This window comes from Pelobates fuscus, chromosome 1 (assembly GCF_036172605.1).
Source record: "Pelobates fuscus isolate aPelFus1 chromosome 1, aPelFus1.pri, whole genome shotgun sequence".
Taxonomy (NCBI): domain Eukaryota; kingdom Metazoa; phylum Chordata; class Amphibia; order Anura; family Pelobatidae; genus Pelobates; species Pelobates fuscus.
The window spans coordinates 208,255,423-208,270,647 of record NC_086317.1 but is presented as its reverse complement, the minus strand read 5'-3'; the positions used below and the strand labels follow the sequence as shown (position 1 = coordinate 208,270,647).

Here is a 15,225-nt window from a genome sequence, read left to right as displayed (position 1 = left end):
CTCCTCCAAAATGGGTATTTCATAGATAGAATCTGTATTAAATACTCATATTGCTTGTGTTAGAATTTCATAGAAATTCCAAACAAGTCAAAAGATATACCGAGGCAAAGTAAGGATTACTTTGACTCAATATTTTTCCTGTGTCTGACTAAGCTTGGCACTAGCCGGAGATACCGCCGTCAAGCTTGTCATTTCTCCCAGCCATCACCAGTAACAGCTGTAGGGCAATTAAATGACCACTATAGGCACCCAGACCACTTCAGCTCAATGAAGTGGTCTGGGTGCCAGGTCCCTCTAGTGTTAACCCTGCAGCTGTAAACATAGCAGTTTCAGAGAAACTGCTATGTTTACACTAGGGTTAATCCAGCCTCTAGTGGCTGTCTCACTGACAGCCACTAGAGGCCGCTTCTGCTATTCTCACTGTGAAAATCACAGTGAGAAGTTGCTGATGTCTATAGGAAAGCATTAAGCAATGTTTTCCTATGGGCGGTTTGAATGCGTGCACGGCTCTTGTTGCGCATGCGCATTCAGCTATGACAGCGGCAGGAGGAGGAGAGTTCCCCAGCGCCGAGGGAGCCTGGCGCTGGAGAAAGGTAAGTGTTTTAACTCCTTCAGCCCCCTTCAGCCCAGCGGGAGTGGAACCCTGAGGGTGGGGGAGACCTAAAGACCTTATAGTGCCAGGAAAACGCGTTTGTTTTCCTGGCACTATAGTGGTCCTTAAAGCTCTTTCTATGGATTTTCTCGCTGGATTCTCCATAGATCTCAATGCTGTACTCCTTATGCATGCATGTACAGCGATAAAGAAGAGGAACAAGAGGATGGCGGTGCCCACAAGGGACAGGTTTAGATACCTAAATCTCACTGTTGCTGCTAGTTTAATGCTACAAGCCAGGCATTAAAGGATACTTGTCACTGCAAGTCTGTGAATGTGCAAGTGAATTCATCAGGCTATTTGCTAGGGCTAAATTTTCACTCACCAATAGCAAAATTTTGAGCCCTGATATGTGTGTTGATTTAATGTTCTTACATATGTTATTGTATGTAAGTCTTGTAAATTATTTTACATGTTGTGTCCCATATGACAATCTGTCTAGAATGGCTGCTTTTTAGCAGATCTTTTATGAAACAAAAAACACAATGTGCAATACAGTGCAGCAAATACAAAACTCTCAGGTATCTAGGTTGCTTGTTTTCATCTTAGATATGTTTTGTAAAAATAAATAAATAATAATAATAATAAAGTGCGTGGATCCTTATTATGTAAGTGGCATATACCACTATGGCTTTCATAAGAACTCTATAGGCACCAAGATAACTTCATCCCAGCGAGGTGGTATGGATGCTATGTCAACTCCGTCTTAACCCTGCAGCTGAAAACATTGCCGTTCTGCAGGGACGGCAATGTTTTCATTGCAGGGTTAACCTAATTCCAGTGGCTGTCATACTGATAGTCACTAGAGATGCTTCTGCAAAATAGTGAAGTAAAATGCCACTATTTCTATCACATGGTCCCAGATAGACCATCGGATTGGCGAAGCACAGTGTTTTGCCACACATGCACACCAGCCACCCAATGTATTGGCTGAGATCACTGGTTTCGATGATCTCAGCCAAAGAGGTAGAGATTCCCTGAGGAGACCGGTGCTGCGAGGGAGAAATGGTATGTAAAATCACCTTTTTGATCCTAGCAGCAGCGGCCTGGTCACCTAAACAGTGACTAGGACACTATAGTGTTTGGGATACATTTTTGCATTCATAGCACTATAGTGTTCCTTTAAGAATGGCCTAGTTTTAAATCTCACATGGCATGAAGGTTCAGTGTCCTACCTAGAATCAAATGTGATTATCCTTGAAACATACCAAGGATAGATGCTGAGAATCATTTAAACACTTATGGCTGCACAGGATCCTCTGTTTCAAGCATTCCTTGTCCCATATTCAGTTGCTGTGGCTCTCGAATTGGGTCTTGGCCCTCGTGTGGATTGGCTGCTCCTGAGAAGGACACAGAGATACACAGAGAAATATGTCCATCTAGAAACTTGAAAGTAGAGGTATATTTTGACTTTTTCTGTTATAGTTGTAATATATATTAACTGAATGCAACATTTTTGGGCTTTTTACATCTTAGTACAATGAAAGTATTTTGTTTGCAAAACATCTATTATCTTGCACTTTTATTTGAATCCCCATATGTTTTAACAACTGCATGTAAATGTGAATATTATTGAGGCTATAGAAATTACGGGTCAATGTATTCTACTCATTCTTCTAGCAACAGTATTCTAGCAGACTACAGCTTTCCATAAATAGCTTTATGTTAACAATGCAATAACTTTTTCCCCTGTAGTAACCTCTCTCACTTCTGTTTGAATGCTCATCCATGAGTCCACTACCCTTTCACTGAGGTAGTATTTCCTTACATTTGCTCTCTTTGAGAGTGGGATCTCTCTTTGAGTGGCAGAGTGCCTTCTATGTTTGTTTCAGTAGTATTTCTGGACAACTTACGGCTGTGTTTTAGACTCTTGATGTGCTCGCTGAAATGTCTTCTGAACTTCTTGGTGAGGAAACAGTAGATAATTGGATCTAGCATGCAGTTTGTGCTCATTAAACACAGTGTCACCTGATGCACATCATTCAGTGTCTGGCGGAAACTGCAGTCATTTTCATGCCACATTCTCAGGACAGTCAAAGTCCATGGGCCATCTACAATATGGTGAGGGACAAAACATATGACAAACACGCCCATAACCGCGCACACCATCCACAGAGCTCGATGCTTCATTTCTGCACTCTGCTTGGCCTGGATAGGTTTGGTTAATAATGTCCTGATAATTACAAGGTTGCATACTAAAATGATGACAAACACAACAAAGAAGGCTCCAACCAGAATGAAGTGGATGATGGCAACAGGACCACTGTTTTCAGTGTCATAGCCTTCAAAGCAGCGAGTAAAGTTGACACCATTAATATTAACCGTGTTGGTTCCGGGATTAATAAGGAAAAATAAAGAGCTGGAAAATACAAGGATCCAAACAGCAGTTGAGACACAGATGCCTCTTATTCTAGCAGTTGACTGAGCTGTTTCCACTGGCCGTGTCACAGCCTGGAACCTGTTGTAGCTAATGACTCCAAGAAAAGCCACTGAACAATAAGTATTTAGGAAAAAAAGGCAGCCAGCCACATTGCACAGAAATGGTGGCATAAGCCAGTCACCTTGATAATGGTAATATGCTATCCAAAGAGGCAGTGTCACCAAGAACAGCAGGTCAGCCACAGTCAGATTGATCATGAATATTTTAATTTCGCTCAACCTTTTAGCTGGATAAACCCGAGTAAATACCCACAAAACATAGCAGTTGGCAGTGAAACCAAAGATAAAAATAATTATGTATGACACAGTAAAGAGAGTGTATCGAAAATGAGAATCCACTGTGCAGGGGTCAACAAGCTTTTGCTGGTTTTCCATATCTGTTAGGTTCTATTTGGAAGTTTTTCTTTTGTCCTCACCGCTTTGAGTCCTACAACAAAATAGATAATTTAATGAGAGAAATATTGTCTTCTGCGAATGATAGTATACATTTTTATGTGAAAAATTATATTAAATTTGACTTAACTAATGCAGTTCTTGAAAAAAACAAAACAATAACGTAGCTGAATGGGTTCTTCAGAAACTTAAAGCAGCACTGTCATGGCCGAATCCAATTTTTTTTTAACACTCCCCCCGACTCCACTATATCTAATTGTCCCCCTAGTCACCCCAAATGCAATTAAGCCCCCCATATTACCTATTTTTGTATCTTAATTTTGTGGGACACGTCATCTGCCCACACTAGATAGCGCTGTGAAATTCTTGCGCATGCCCAGTTAAACACTTGGGCATTCGCTATTGCCCGAAACTCAGATGGGAATTTTGTCTATTCATTCATTCGTCAGAAAGACAAAGGAATGAATAGAAATTTCAGACGAAAAAACAAACACAGAATATCGGTGTTCATTTGTTTGTTTGTTCAGTTTATCAATAGGTATATGTAAATATGTACTCCCCGCCACTTCCTAAGCCCCCCCATGTCCTCTCTCACTCTATGGAGGTCAATGTGATGCCCATATTAGCATAAACATAAGAGAGATTGAAATCTCCTGAATGACCCTAAATGACAATGGGGACCCTAAATGACAATGGGGGTGACCTATTGTCCCCCCCCCAAGGTCCCCACCCATGAGCAGTGGGTGGGGCAATTTATTTTTTGGGGGTGGGGGATGCTTTCTTTCTTTTTTATTTTTTACAACAGTGAACAGCCACAGGCATAGCGAGTAGGGGCAGAATATACTAATACTAAGTAATTTTTACTTAGTGTTACTAAAGTCGGCTGAAAGACCAATCTTCTTTCAGCCAACTTTATTAATATTCTAGCCTTTTAGTAGATAGGTAACTAATACCGTGGGCAAGATGCAGCCACAGCACGGATCAGATCGGATTTTCATTCATTCTAATGAAATTTTGAACCAACCTAAAAGTACCAAATGTTGTCCTAACATGATTGAACAAACTGTTCTCATTCTGTTAGGACAAAATTTGGTAATTTCGCCAGCGTTCTGTTTAAATGACAGGAGGTTTGAAAATACTGAAAGCAGGCATCGCAAGATAACAAAGGAAAGTGTGAGTATTGTGGGAAAATTTCTCTGACCCACAGGAAGTAGGTCAGAGTGGGTCAAGCGTAGGAAAAATACATAAGACAAAGTAAAAGAAAACTAGAGCAGATAGGACAAAATGGAGAACAGATCCTGAGAGAGGGAGAGAAGAGGACGTGATTAGGTAAAGGTAAGTTTGGCATGACAGTGACGCTTTAAAGGACCACTAAAGATACTTAGAAGACTTCACCTCATCACTTCATGAAGTAGTCTGGGTCAGTGGCACTTTAGGGGGAGCAGCAGATTGGTTGAGATAATTGATCTTTATATCATCAGCCAGGTAGGTGGATCAGCCACGATGAGGGAAGTAAGGAAATTGATACTCTCCCTTTCATACCATCACAGTCATGGAGGACTACTAAATAGGTAGGGGGATATTAAAGTATTAGGAATACATGTTTGTATCCTTGGCACTAAGTTTTCCTTTAAAGAGCAGTAAGACATCATGCAAAATATCCTTCCCCTGTAAGATTGCAATAGCACAGTGAAAAAATGGCCAGATATGGAATGTTGACAATCATTTTACCCATTCCTATATTTTTTTATCTTTTACTTTACATTTGTTCAAATATGGCTTGCTAATCAAACCTATCAAACGGAATTTCCTATAACCTCATCATGTGTGATTACTTGAACGTGCTCGCAGGTGTATGTTTATTCATGTTTTAGATGATGTATGTATGCTCATATAGGCTTGCAATTCCATAAGACAAAATGTACAACTTGAGTAATTTAATTTAGGTAATAAATCTTGATTTTTCATTTAAGACTTACTCTTTGGTACTTGGACCCTGAAGATCACCACATTCAAAGATTATCTTTAAATTTTCATCAATAACCACAGACATCTTTTCCAGAAATTGAAATCTTGATTTTTAGACATAGGAAATGTTAATATTAACCCTCAAGAATTAATAGGCTTACACTTATGGCCCTAACACCTATCCCCCTTTCACAGGGCTAATGAATCAGCCCAAACTTAGGGATTTATAAACCAGAGGTATTTTTAATGTCCTCCTGAACCTCTTTTTGGTTTAGGCAGATGCCTCACCCTGTCTGCCCTGCCTAACCAGCCAAAAATATTTCTTTCCCTCATCTTTAATTTGAAGACTAAAGTAATACTGTAATTAAAAAAAAACAAAAAAACAACACGTGTGTGCATAAGATAATATTAAGATATTTTCTTTTAATTTATTTAATTGTAGTGTTTTTTGTTGTTGTTTTTTTTTTTTTTCCTGTTCCCCCATTTTATCACTGGAAGTGTTAAATTCAATAAGATGCACTTTAATTTCAACACCAGGAAAGCAGCAGTTCCAATCTCCAATCCCCCTACAGTGAAAATCATTACTGATGACTTGTATCCAATCAGGTGCTTTTCATAGAGAGGCATTATTGCCATGCTTTACAAACTATTTTTTACAAGATGCCCTCTTTTTCAATTTGAACTATGGGTAAAAGTAAGTGAGACAGGAACACAGCAAGTGATATAGTCAAGTAGACAGCCAGAAGGTGTTAAGGTGATTTCTATAAAAGGTCAACACTTTAAAAAATGAATCCTTTAGGCACATGCAGTTAACCCTTAAATCATTTGTGAAAGAAATTGTTGAGGACCTGTGACAAGGAAGCCATGCTTCCACGATGACATTGTGATGTGAGCAGTTTTACAGCCAAGGGAGTCTTAGCGTTGTAAAAAGGTGAGTAGTTCTCAACAGGAAAGTGATGGCAGCCAGAAATCTAACTAGGGACAGAGGCACTATAGCGTTAGGACTATGTATTCCTATGGGTATAGTGTTTCTTTAGATCAAAATAGCCAAGCTGGAAAAATTCTCTGGCTACTTGGCCTTAAATTTGAAATTCACTGAAACTGAAATTCAGTTTTATTTCCCAAGAGTTCTCAATTTTGTGAATAACCCTGTTTGTTTCAGCAGCGCATAACTAATATAGCCTTTCTACTCAATAGACTTACATGCACAACCATTGCATACATATATGAACGTTAAAGATAACTCATGTGGAATCGTGTTCCTAAACCCTATTCCTAAGACTTGCCTGTCCCTGTTTCTGAAGCCTACCCTATTCCTAGATCCTGCACACTTTATCCTTGTCTTCATTGGACCAAACACCATGACTCCACTATGGTTCTAAGCAAAACAGCTTTAATAATCATTCACCCACAATGCCGGGTATATTACATATACAGTGCCTTGCAAAAGTAATCACCCCCTTGACTTTTTACCTATTTTATTGCATTACAGCCTTGAGTTCAATGTTTTATTAATCTGAATTTTATGTGATGGAGCAGAACACAATAGTCTAAGTTGGTGAAGTGAAATGAGAAAAATATATACATAAAACTATTTTAGAAATAGAAAACAGAAAATTGGCATGTGCGTATGTATTCACCCCCTTTTTTAAGAAGCCCATAAAAAGCTCTGGTGCAGCCAATTACCTTCAGAAGTCACATAATTAGTGGAATTATGTCCACCTGTGTGCAATCTAAGTGTCACATGATCTGTCATTACATATACACACCTTTTTTGAAAGGCCCCAGAGGCTGCAACACCTAAGCAAGAGGCACCACTAACCAAACACTGCCATGAAGACCAAGGAACTCTCCAAACAAGTAAGGGACAATGTTGTTGAGAAGTACAAGTCAGGGTTAGGTTATAAAAAAATATCCAAATCTTTGATGATCCCCAGGAGCACCATCAAATCTATCATAACCAAATGGAAAGAACATGGCACAACAGCAAACCTGCCAAGAGACGGCCGCCCACCAAAACTCACGAACTGGGCAAGCAGGGCATTAATCAGAGAGGCAGCACAGAGAGCTAAGGTAACCCTGGAGGAGCTGCACAGTTCCACAGCAGAGACTGGAGTATGTGTACATAGGATGACAATAAGCCGTATGCTCCATAGAGTTGGGCTTTATGGCAAAGTGGCCAGAAGAAAGCCATTACTTTCAGCAAAAAACAAAATGGCATGTTTTGAGTTTGCGAAAAGGCATGTGGGAGACTCTGAAATTGTATGGAGGAAGGTGCTCTGGTCTGATGAGACTAAAATTTTATTTTTCGTCCATCAAAGAAAATGCTATGTCTGGCGCAAACCCAACACATCACATCACCCAAAGAACACCATCCCCACAGTGAAACATGGTGGTAGCAGCATCATGCTGTGGGGATGTTTTTCAGCAGCCGGGACTGGGAAACTGGTCAGAGTTGAGGGAAAGATGGATGGTGCTAAATACAGGGATATTCTTGAGCAAAGCCTGTACCACTCTGTGCATGATTTGAGGCTAGGACGGAGGTTCACCTTCCAGCAGGACAATGACCCCAAACACACTACTAAAGCAACACTTGAGTGGTTTAAGGGGAAACATGTAAATGTGTTGGAATGGCCTAGTCAAAGCCCAGACCTCAATCCAATAGAAAATCTGTGGTCAGACTTAAAGATTGCTGTTCACAAGCGCAAACAATCCAACTTGAAGGAGCTGGAGCAGTTTTGCAAGGAGGAATGGGCAAAAATCCCAGTAGTAAGATGTGGCAAGCTCATAGAGACTTATCCAAAGCGACTTGGAGCTGTGATTGCCGCAAAAGGTGGCTCTACAAAGTATTGACTTTAGGGGGTGAATAGTTATGTACATTGACCTTTTCTGTTATTTTGTCCTATTTGTTGTTTGCTTCACAATAAAAAAACAAAAAACATCTTCAAAATTGTGGGCATGTTCTGTAAATTAAATGATGCAAATCCTTAAACAAGCCATGTTAGTTCCTGGTTGTGAGGAAACAAAACACGAATAATGCCAAGGGTGTGAATACTTTTGCAAGGCACTGTACAATATTTCATTACATACAACAATACTTTGAAAAATCCCTTCTCCCCAACAAAAAGTGCATTCAAGACAATTTCATGGTATATGGAGGGGAACTGAGCAAACCTCCTACCCTCCACATTGCCAACTCTTCTTGACCACTATATCTTCTGGCCTCAACAGAATTGACATTAGGAAGATGTGTATCCTCAGAGACTTTAAAACAAGCGTCAAACTCAAAGGCTAACAGGCAAAATAAACAAGGTTTAAGTTTATGTGGGCTGCAAAATAACAAAAACTTCACAAACGTAGGTTTATTTAGAAAAGTACAGTATAAAAATGTTGACTAGTTGACACTTGACGTCCTGACGCTTGTAGGGCTTTAACGTAAACAAAAGAGTGAATTTATTTTAAAAAGACGTGCATGTGCATATAACAAATGTTTCAGTCCAACTACCTTGACATATTAGGAAACGTTTGGTAATGGGACTGAAATTGTGACTGTATGCTGTTGCACAGCTTTAAAAAACAAATGATTTCAGCCAATCCAATGCTTTCCCATAGAAAAGCATTGGGGGACTATTGTGCATGTGTGTCAAAAGGCTGCGCGGCCAATCAGAATCTCCAAAGGGAGCTTTCAGCACCTCCATTCAGACTCAATCTAATACTCTGCCCCCTCCACCAATTCTAATACACTGCCCACAAATCCAATACACTGCCCCTCCCCCCAATCTATTAAACTGCCTACAAATCCACTACACTGTCCCCTCACCCCATTCTAATACACTGCCCACAAATCCAATACACTGCACCTTCCCCCCATTCTAATACACTGCCCACAAATCCAATACACCGGTCCCCTCCCTACACTCTAATACAGTGCCCACTCCACCCAATCTAATACACTGCCCCTCCTCCCCAGGGGCGTATTAGCCGCGAGGCAAACAAGGCATTTGCCTTGGGCGGCATTTTGCGGCTAACTGACATGCTGGGCTGTCAGGCGGGCGGCTGGCGAGGGAGGACTTCCTCTGAGCTGTCTGCTCAGCTCCCTCGCGCGCTGCAGAGTGAGGCTGGTAGCCGGAATATGACGTCATATTCCGGCTCTCAGCCTCACTCTGAGGCACGCAAGGGAGCTGAACAGACAGCTCAGAGGAAGTGCTCCCTCGCCAGCCGCCCTCCAGCCAGCCAGTTCCGATCGCCCAGCAGCCACTGGACCACCAGGGAGGAAGAGACACCCCCCCCCAGCATTCCCAAAGGTAAGGAGGCGGGGGGGGGGGGGGTGTTTAAATACATTTTTAAAAATGTGTTAATGTGAGTGGGTGAGTGTGTGTGTCTGTTAGTGTGTGTGTCTGTTAGTGTGTGTGTCTGTTAGTGTGTTTCTGTTAGTGTATTTGCCTGTGAGTGTGTGTGTCTGACTGTGTGTGTCTGTTAGTGTGTGTGTCTGACTGTGTGTGTCTGTTAGTGTGTGTGTTTGCCTGTGAGTGTGTGTGTATGTTAGTGAGTGTGTGTGTCTGCTAGTTTGTGTCTGCTAGTGAGTGAGTGTGTGTCTGTTAGTGAGTGTGTTTGTCTGTTACTGAGTGTGAGTGTGTCTGTTAGTGTGTGTGTGTTTCTGTTAGCGAGTGTGTGTTTCTGTTAGCTAGTGTATGCGTATCTGTCAGTTAATGTGTGTGTGTGTGTATTTAGAATGCGGGGCGGGGTGAAAGGTTGGGTGGGGGTGGCGCAGGGTGGGGGGGAGGTGCCTGAGTTTTGTCCTGCCTAGGGCAGCACAAAACCAGGATACACCACTGCTCCTCCCTCCATTCTAGTTTAACACACTGCCCCTCTTTCTCCCCCAAATTTATACACACCCTTCCCCTAAATTTAACACACTGCCCCCTTCCACCACACTAATACACTACCCCCATCCCTCCTCCAAATTAATACATTACCCTCCCCCAATTTTACACTGTGCCCCCCTCACTCCCCCAATTTAATACATTGGCCACCTCCCTCCCCAGATTTAATACAGTGCCCTCTCCCTCATTCAAATTAATACATTGCCCCCCTCCCCAATTTAGCACACTACACAGGAAGGTTTCCAAGCCCCTCTTTACCTACCTCAAGATGAGCTGCCTGTCCCTCCAGTTCCAGTATTGCTCTTCTCTGCTCAAACAGACCAGATGCTCCTCTGGCACTGCAAGCAGAAGGGAAGTGTGAGTGGCTGGCCTGCGCAAGCATGCGATCGGCCGTGGGAGGGAAGTCAAAAATCAGACAGGAAAGATCTTTCTTGTCTTGTAGCTGATCGCAACCCCAGGGCAGGTGGGCAGCAAATACATCCATTGTGGGGCGCACGTTTGACATGCTTGCTTTAAAACATTCTACAACAACCTAAATTGTATTAATGAGCTTAATGGGATTTTTATTTTCAAATGTTTGACGGTTAATGGATGATTGCCTAATATCCTTTGTGGCCCTTTCAGCTCTTATTGATTCTCTTCTAATATAAACCCCCCCAAAACCTGAATTATAGAAGGAATTTATTTGGGCATAGCCTCTGTTGTGGTTATTTCCTAACCTATAACGCAGCCAGTGATGTCAGTAGTCCAAAATAAATGAGGTGTTCTTTTTCTTTCAAAATTGTCAAAGGAATTTTTTTTGTGTGTGTGTGTGCGTAACATTACAAACAACAGCCACGACAGCTCATACAAGCGTTATTGTAACAGATATCGTAAGACAATAACATGGCTTTTAATAAAATTGTAAATTTTTATGAGCGTAATGTGATAAAAGCCCCTTTCTACGGACGTTTGCCACGACTCCTGGAGGAGTCTGGAACTTGGCCTCCTGCCCATCGACTATGGTCCAGGTCTGAGAGCCTTTTCGGGAGTTACCCTGTCTAGCTGCCATTAGCAACTTTAGCTCGGTGTCCCTGGTTCAGCACTTTCCCTTAATTCGAATGGAACCGAATGCTAGCTGACTGGCAGCCGTTCAAATGAACAAACCCATGAATGGACCTCAGCAGTACTTATCCGCGACCGATACGATTTCGGCGTAAGGACTTTGTGGTTCCCGGTCACCTCAGTGGTACGCGAATGTTATGGAACTGTTTTTTGCATGAGGTGACCTTGCGGTTCCCGGACAACTTTTTGTAGGGAAGGTGCCTGAGACTAAAGGGAATAAACGCTCCCTGAGAGCCAGGTGGAGTACCCCATATTTTGGACGCAGGAGCTCCCGAAAGTTGACCGGCAGTGGAACTATTTGGTGTTAGGACCCCGTTTGCAGCCGGTCAGAACTTTGTTTCTGTGGTGCTTCTCCTACACTGCATGTTTCTGAGTGCTATTTGGACAACTTGGGCACTCAGATCAGGGCTGTTTAGGGATGTATGACATGTGGGGTTATTATATGTTTTCATTATGTTTTTGAGTACTTTTATGTTTTGTGTTGGGCTCTCTGTTCCTGGGAGATAATTAGCTTACCCGTCTTTAACTCAATTATCTCCCAGGCCCAGAGATTCCTGGGAAAGGCTTGCATTATATTGTTTGGAGACCCTCTGCTATGGTCTGTACATAAAAGGCTGAGTTTGGCTCAATAAAATCTGTTGTTCTCCCAGAACTATGTGTCATCCAGTTACTGGGAGGGGAAAGGGCTATTCACTGCTCAGCACCTTGTTCCAGCTTTTTGGAGGATTCCGCGGGGAAAGTCCTTGTAAGGACTAGAGCTCCCAGGACTGTGTGTCGTCCAGTCCCTGGGAGGGAATAGAGCTAGTCCCATATCCTGTTCCAGGATGGAGAGACTCCAGTAGGACCACAGTCAAGCCATGGTGACTGGGGCAGAAGTGCTTTTACCCGGTTCCAGCTAATAAGCAATCCTTGGAAGAGGTACCCAGCCGGGGTACAGGGAGCCTTGCTACAAGTAATATCATTCAGGCTAATCTATCACGTCTAACTGTGAGGTAAGAGGATGCTGAGACACAAGCCAGCATATTGTATTTAACTAGATATGCAACTTAACATAGGCTTAAACTAGCTTAACAAGAGGTATAAGCACTGGATTATTAAATTTAACCACTACAGATGATTAATTAGGGAACAATAAAAGAGCAAATATAAATAGCTTGTGACTTATAAAGAAGTACTCAGTGTTAAATGATCAAATTGGCCTTCTGTTCAGGAGACTAAACATGCGAGAAACAAATTACACATGGATTAATAAAACAGAAAATAAGAACAGCTGTGGAGAATCTGCGGGCTTGTCATACTGTTGCTTAGCCGTCAAAGGAGATCTTAACTAGAGTCCGTGAGTTTCACTATAATGAGTTAGTGAGAATAAAGTTATATTTAGGGTTATCTTTTACCAATATGCGTGTGTCCTGCACTATTCCTATATTTTAAAGACCATCAGTCTTTGAGACTTGCAATGCTGATTATTTTTGTCTGTATATTAGGTGCTAAGGTGCATCTTATGGAGGCCATAAGCTAATTCCCAGAACACACCAGAAAACATACTATACTTGCATTTTAAAAACATAAAAAAATAATTTTATATTAACACATATATATATACAAAAATAATCTGCATTGCAAGTCTCAAAGACTGACGGTAGACAAGTGGGAGAAATGTAAGAAATATATACACATGCATATATATACACACACACATACATACATACATCTCTCTCTCTCTATATATATATATATACAAAAACATATACACACACACACATATATATACACCCACACATATATATATATATACACACACATTCATATATACACACACACATTCATATATACATACATAGATATATATATATATATATATATATATACATACACATCCAATATGCAAATAGATGGCTGCACTCATAAACCTAATCCTGAGCAAAGTCCTATAGGGGACTGAAACGTTGATCCAATTTTTAACTAGTTTGGAATAAAAGCAAATTTTTATTGAAAGACCGTGAGTGCAGCCATCTATTTGCATATTGGATGTTGGAGCCCTGGTATCGCACCCAGCCACAAAGTTTTGCAGCCTGAGTGCAAGGTATTGTAGTATATATATTATATATATATATATGTATATATATATAATCTTCTTTTGAATCTGATAATTGTATGACCATAATCTAAATTTATTTAAAGAAAGTGGATATGAAAGTCAAATTATTTAAAGGGTAAAAAGAAGAGGAAAAAAAATGTCTCACTGTAAATTACTGGATTATAAAACATATTAATTAATGAATCTTGTAAACTGCAACAAAGAGATTGAGAGGTAAATTTCCCAAAGAATATGATGTAGAGCGAGAAGAGAATAGCAGATTACTGAGCAACTGAAGAGAAGTGCAGTGGGCAGACTTACCTGGTCTGTGATAAAGATACTTTAAATAATTACACGTTTTCAAGCAGCAGTTATATGATGAGATTAGAGAAGTTCTATTCAGAATCAAATGTCAGCAATCTTTCATTTTGTTTTATTCCTCTTTCTAATCATGTCTGATACTTTTCTTCAAGAAAGAGTTAGGAGGGTGTGGATTAAGCAAAGGGCAGTGGGCAGGAAACATGTAAGTCTTAAACGGATGGACGGAAAAAAAATAGAGAAGTGTAGAAATACACGTTCCTAAATATGTTTCGTAAGTTTGGATTTTTATCAGCCTAGGGCTAAATGATGTTAAAACCGTATAGCTAGATTCCATTATAAGGGGAAAGCATTTCTCATGTAACTAGATAGCTATTTTCCAATAAATATCAGTGCGTGAGAACTGTTATTTCAGTTACTAGATTTAAGATTATCTCTAGTAATAGGATCCACCCCTAAACTTGATTTAAAAAAAAATATGATTAACTTGCTAACTCGAAGGTACAAACTCGTGGTATGTGGAGAGAAAAATCAGTTTTGTCTTGACACTGCATACCTGGGAATTACCTCCTTCTTTGACATCTGGAAAAAGACTAATGGTGATTTAAATACAATTTATCATCCATATGTTTGGCGGTTTCAAATTCAGCTTATAGTTGCCTATTCATTGAAAATAGTTTGTTTAAGAAAAATAAAACTATAAGTACATGATAGCCTCTATTATGCCCCCCTCTCGCTCTCCCTGCCCCCATCCAACTATGCCACAGGGGGTGATTTTAGGAGTCCAAAAGAAGTAAGTTTGTTTTCATTCACAATTGATAAAAGACTTCTTAGCTAGATTTCATGAGAGTCTGTTGGCTGGTTAACTGAATATATGCTCTATAACTTACTGTGTCTGTATATGTACAGCTATCAGTCAAGCATATGTAAATGTATTAGTATTATTACTGACAGTGACCTGCTATAGCTAACATGAAACCCTCCAATAAATACACTACCCTACAATTATGTTCAAATAGCCCTGCTCTTAGATAAACAAAATATATTAGAAGAGTGTGATATCAACAAGATATCACTGTCCCCAATTCCATGTTCTTGAGGATAGTCATGTATCACTTCTATGTTCCTGATTAGTCTAGGGAGAACACATGCCAGGATGATGCACATCTAAATCTTAAAAGTCCAATGCAAGTGGGCAGCTTTTTCGTTTTTTTCCCCAATACTCATAACCATTACTTAACAGTGATTGAATAATGAGATAATTAATTATTTAATGTTTAAGAGCGCACTAAGCAGCATAATCACTACAACATAGAGTCTCTGGCTACTATCCCCTGGCTTTGCTGAAATGGTTATGGTGCAAGGATGAGCCATACTGAAATACTACCAGA

General features: G+C 40.6%; 1 protein-coding gene across 2 annotated transcripts; it reads right to left on the bottom strand.

Annotated features, from left to right (window-relative positions):
* Nucleotides 1-270: 270 nt before the first annotated feature.
* PTAFR (platelet activating factor receptor) lies at nt 271-13,970 on the bottom strand. Of its 2 annotated transcripts, XM_063444457.1 has the most exons (3): nt 13,838-13,970; nt 2,506-3,518; nt 271-1,992 (listed from the first exon to the last, which is right to left on the bottom strand). In XM_063444457.1, the coding sequence occupies exons 2-3, from the start codon at nt 3,464-3,466 to the stop codon at nt 1,892-1,894; spliced, it is 1,062 nt and encodes a 353-aa protein (XP_063300527.1). In that variant the 5' UTR covers nt 3,467-3,518; nt 13,838-13,970; the 3' UTR covers nt 271-1,891. The 2 variants fall into 2 exon arrangements, with proteins under 2 accessions (XP_063300527.1, XP_063300528.1); XM_063444458.1 differs by having other exon boundaries at nt 1,902-3,518.
* Nucleotides 13,971-15,225: the final 1,255 nt, after the last annotated feature.

What these genes read in the sequence shown, in the direction of transcription:
- PTAFR (XM_063444457.1), bottom strand. Translation starts at nt 3,466, where the DNA reads ATGGAAAACCAGCAAAAGCTTGTTGACCCCTGCACAGTGGATTCTCAT. An exon ending in CAAGAGTCTAAAACACAGCC is followed by an intron (nt 1,993 to 2,505) that starts GTAAGTTGTCCA and finishes TGTCCTTCTCAG; the next exon opens with GAGCAGCCAATCCACACGAG.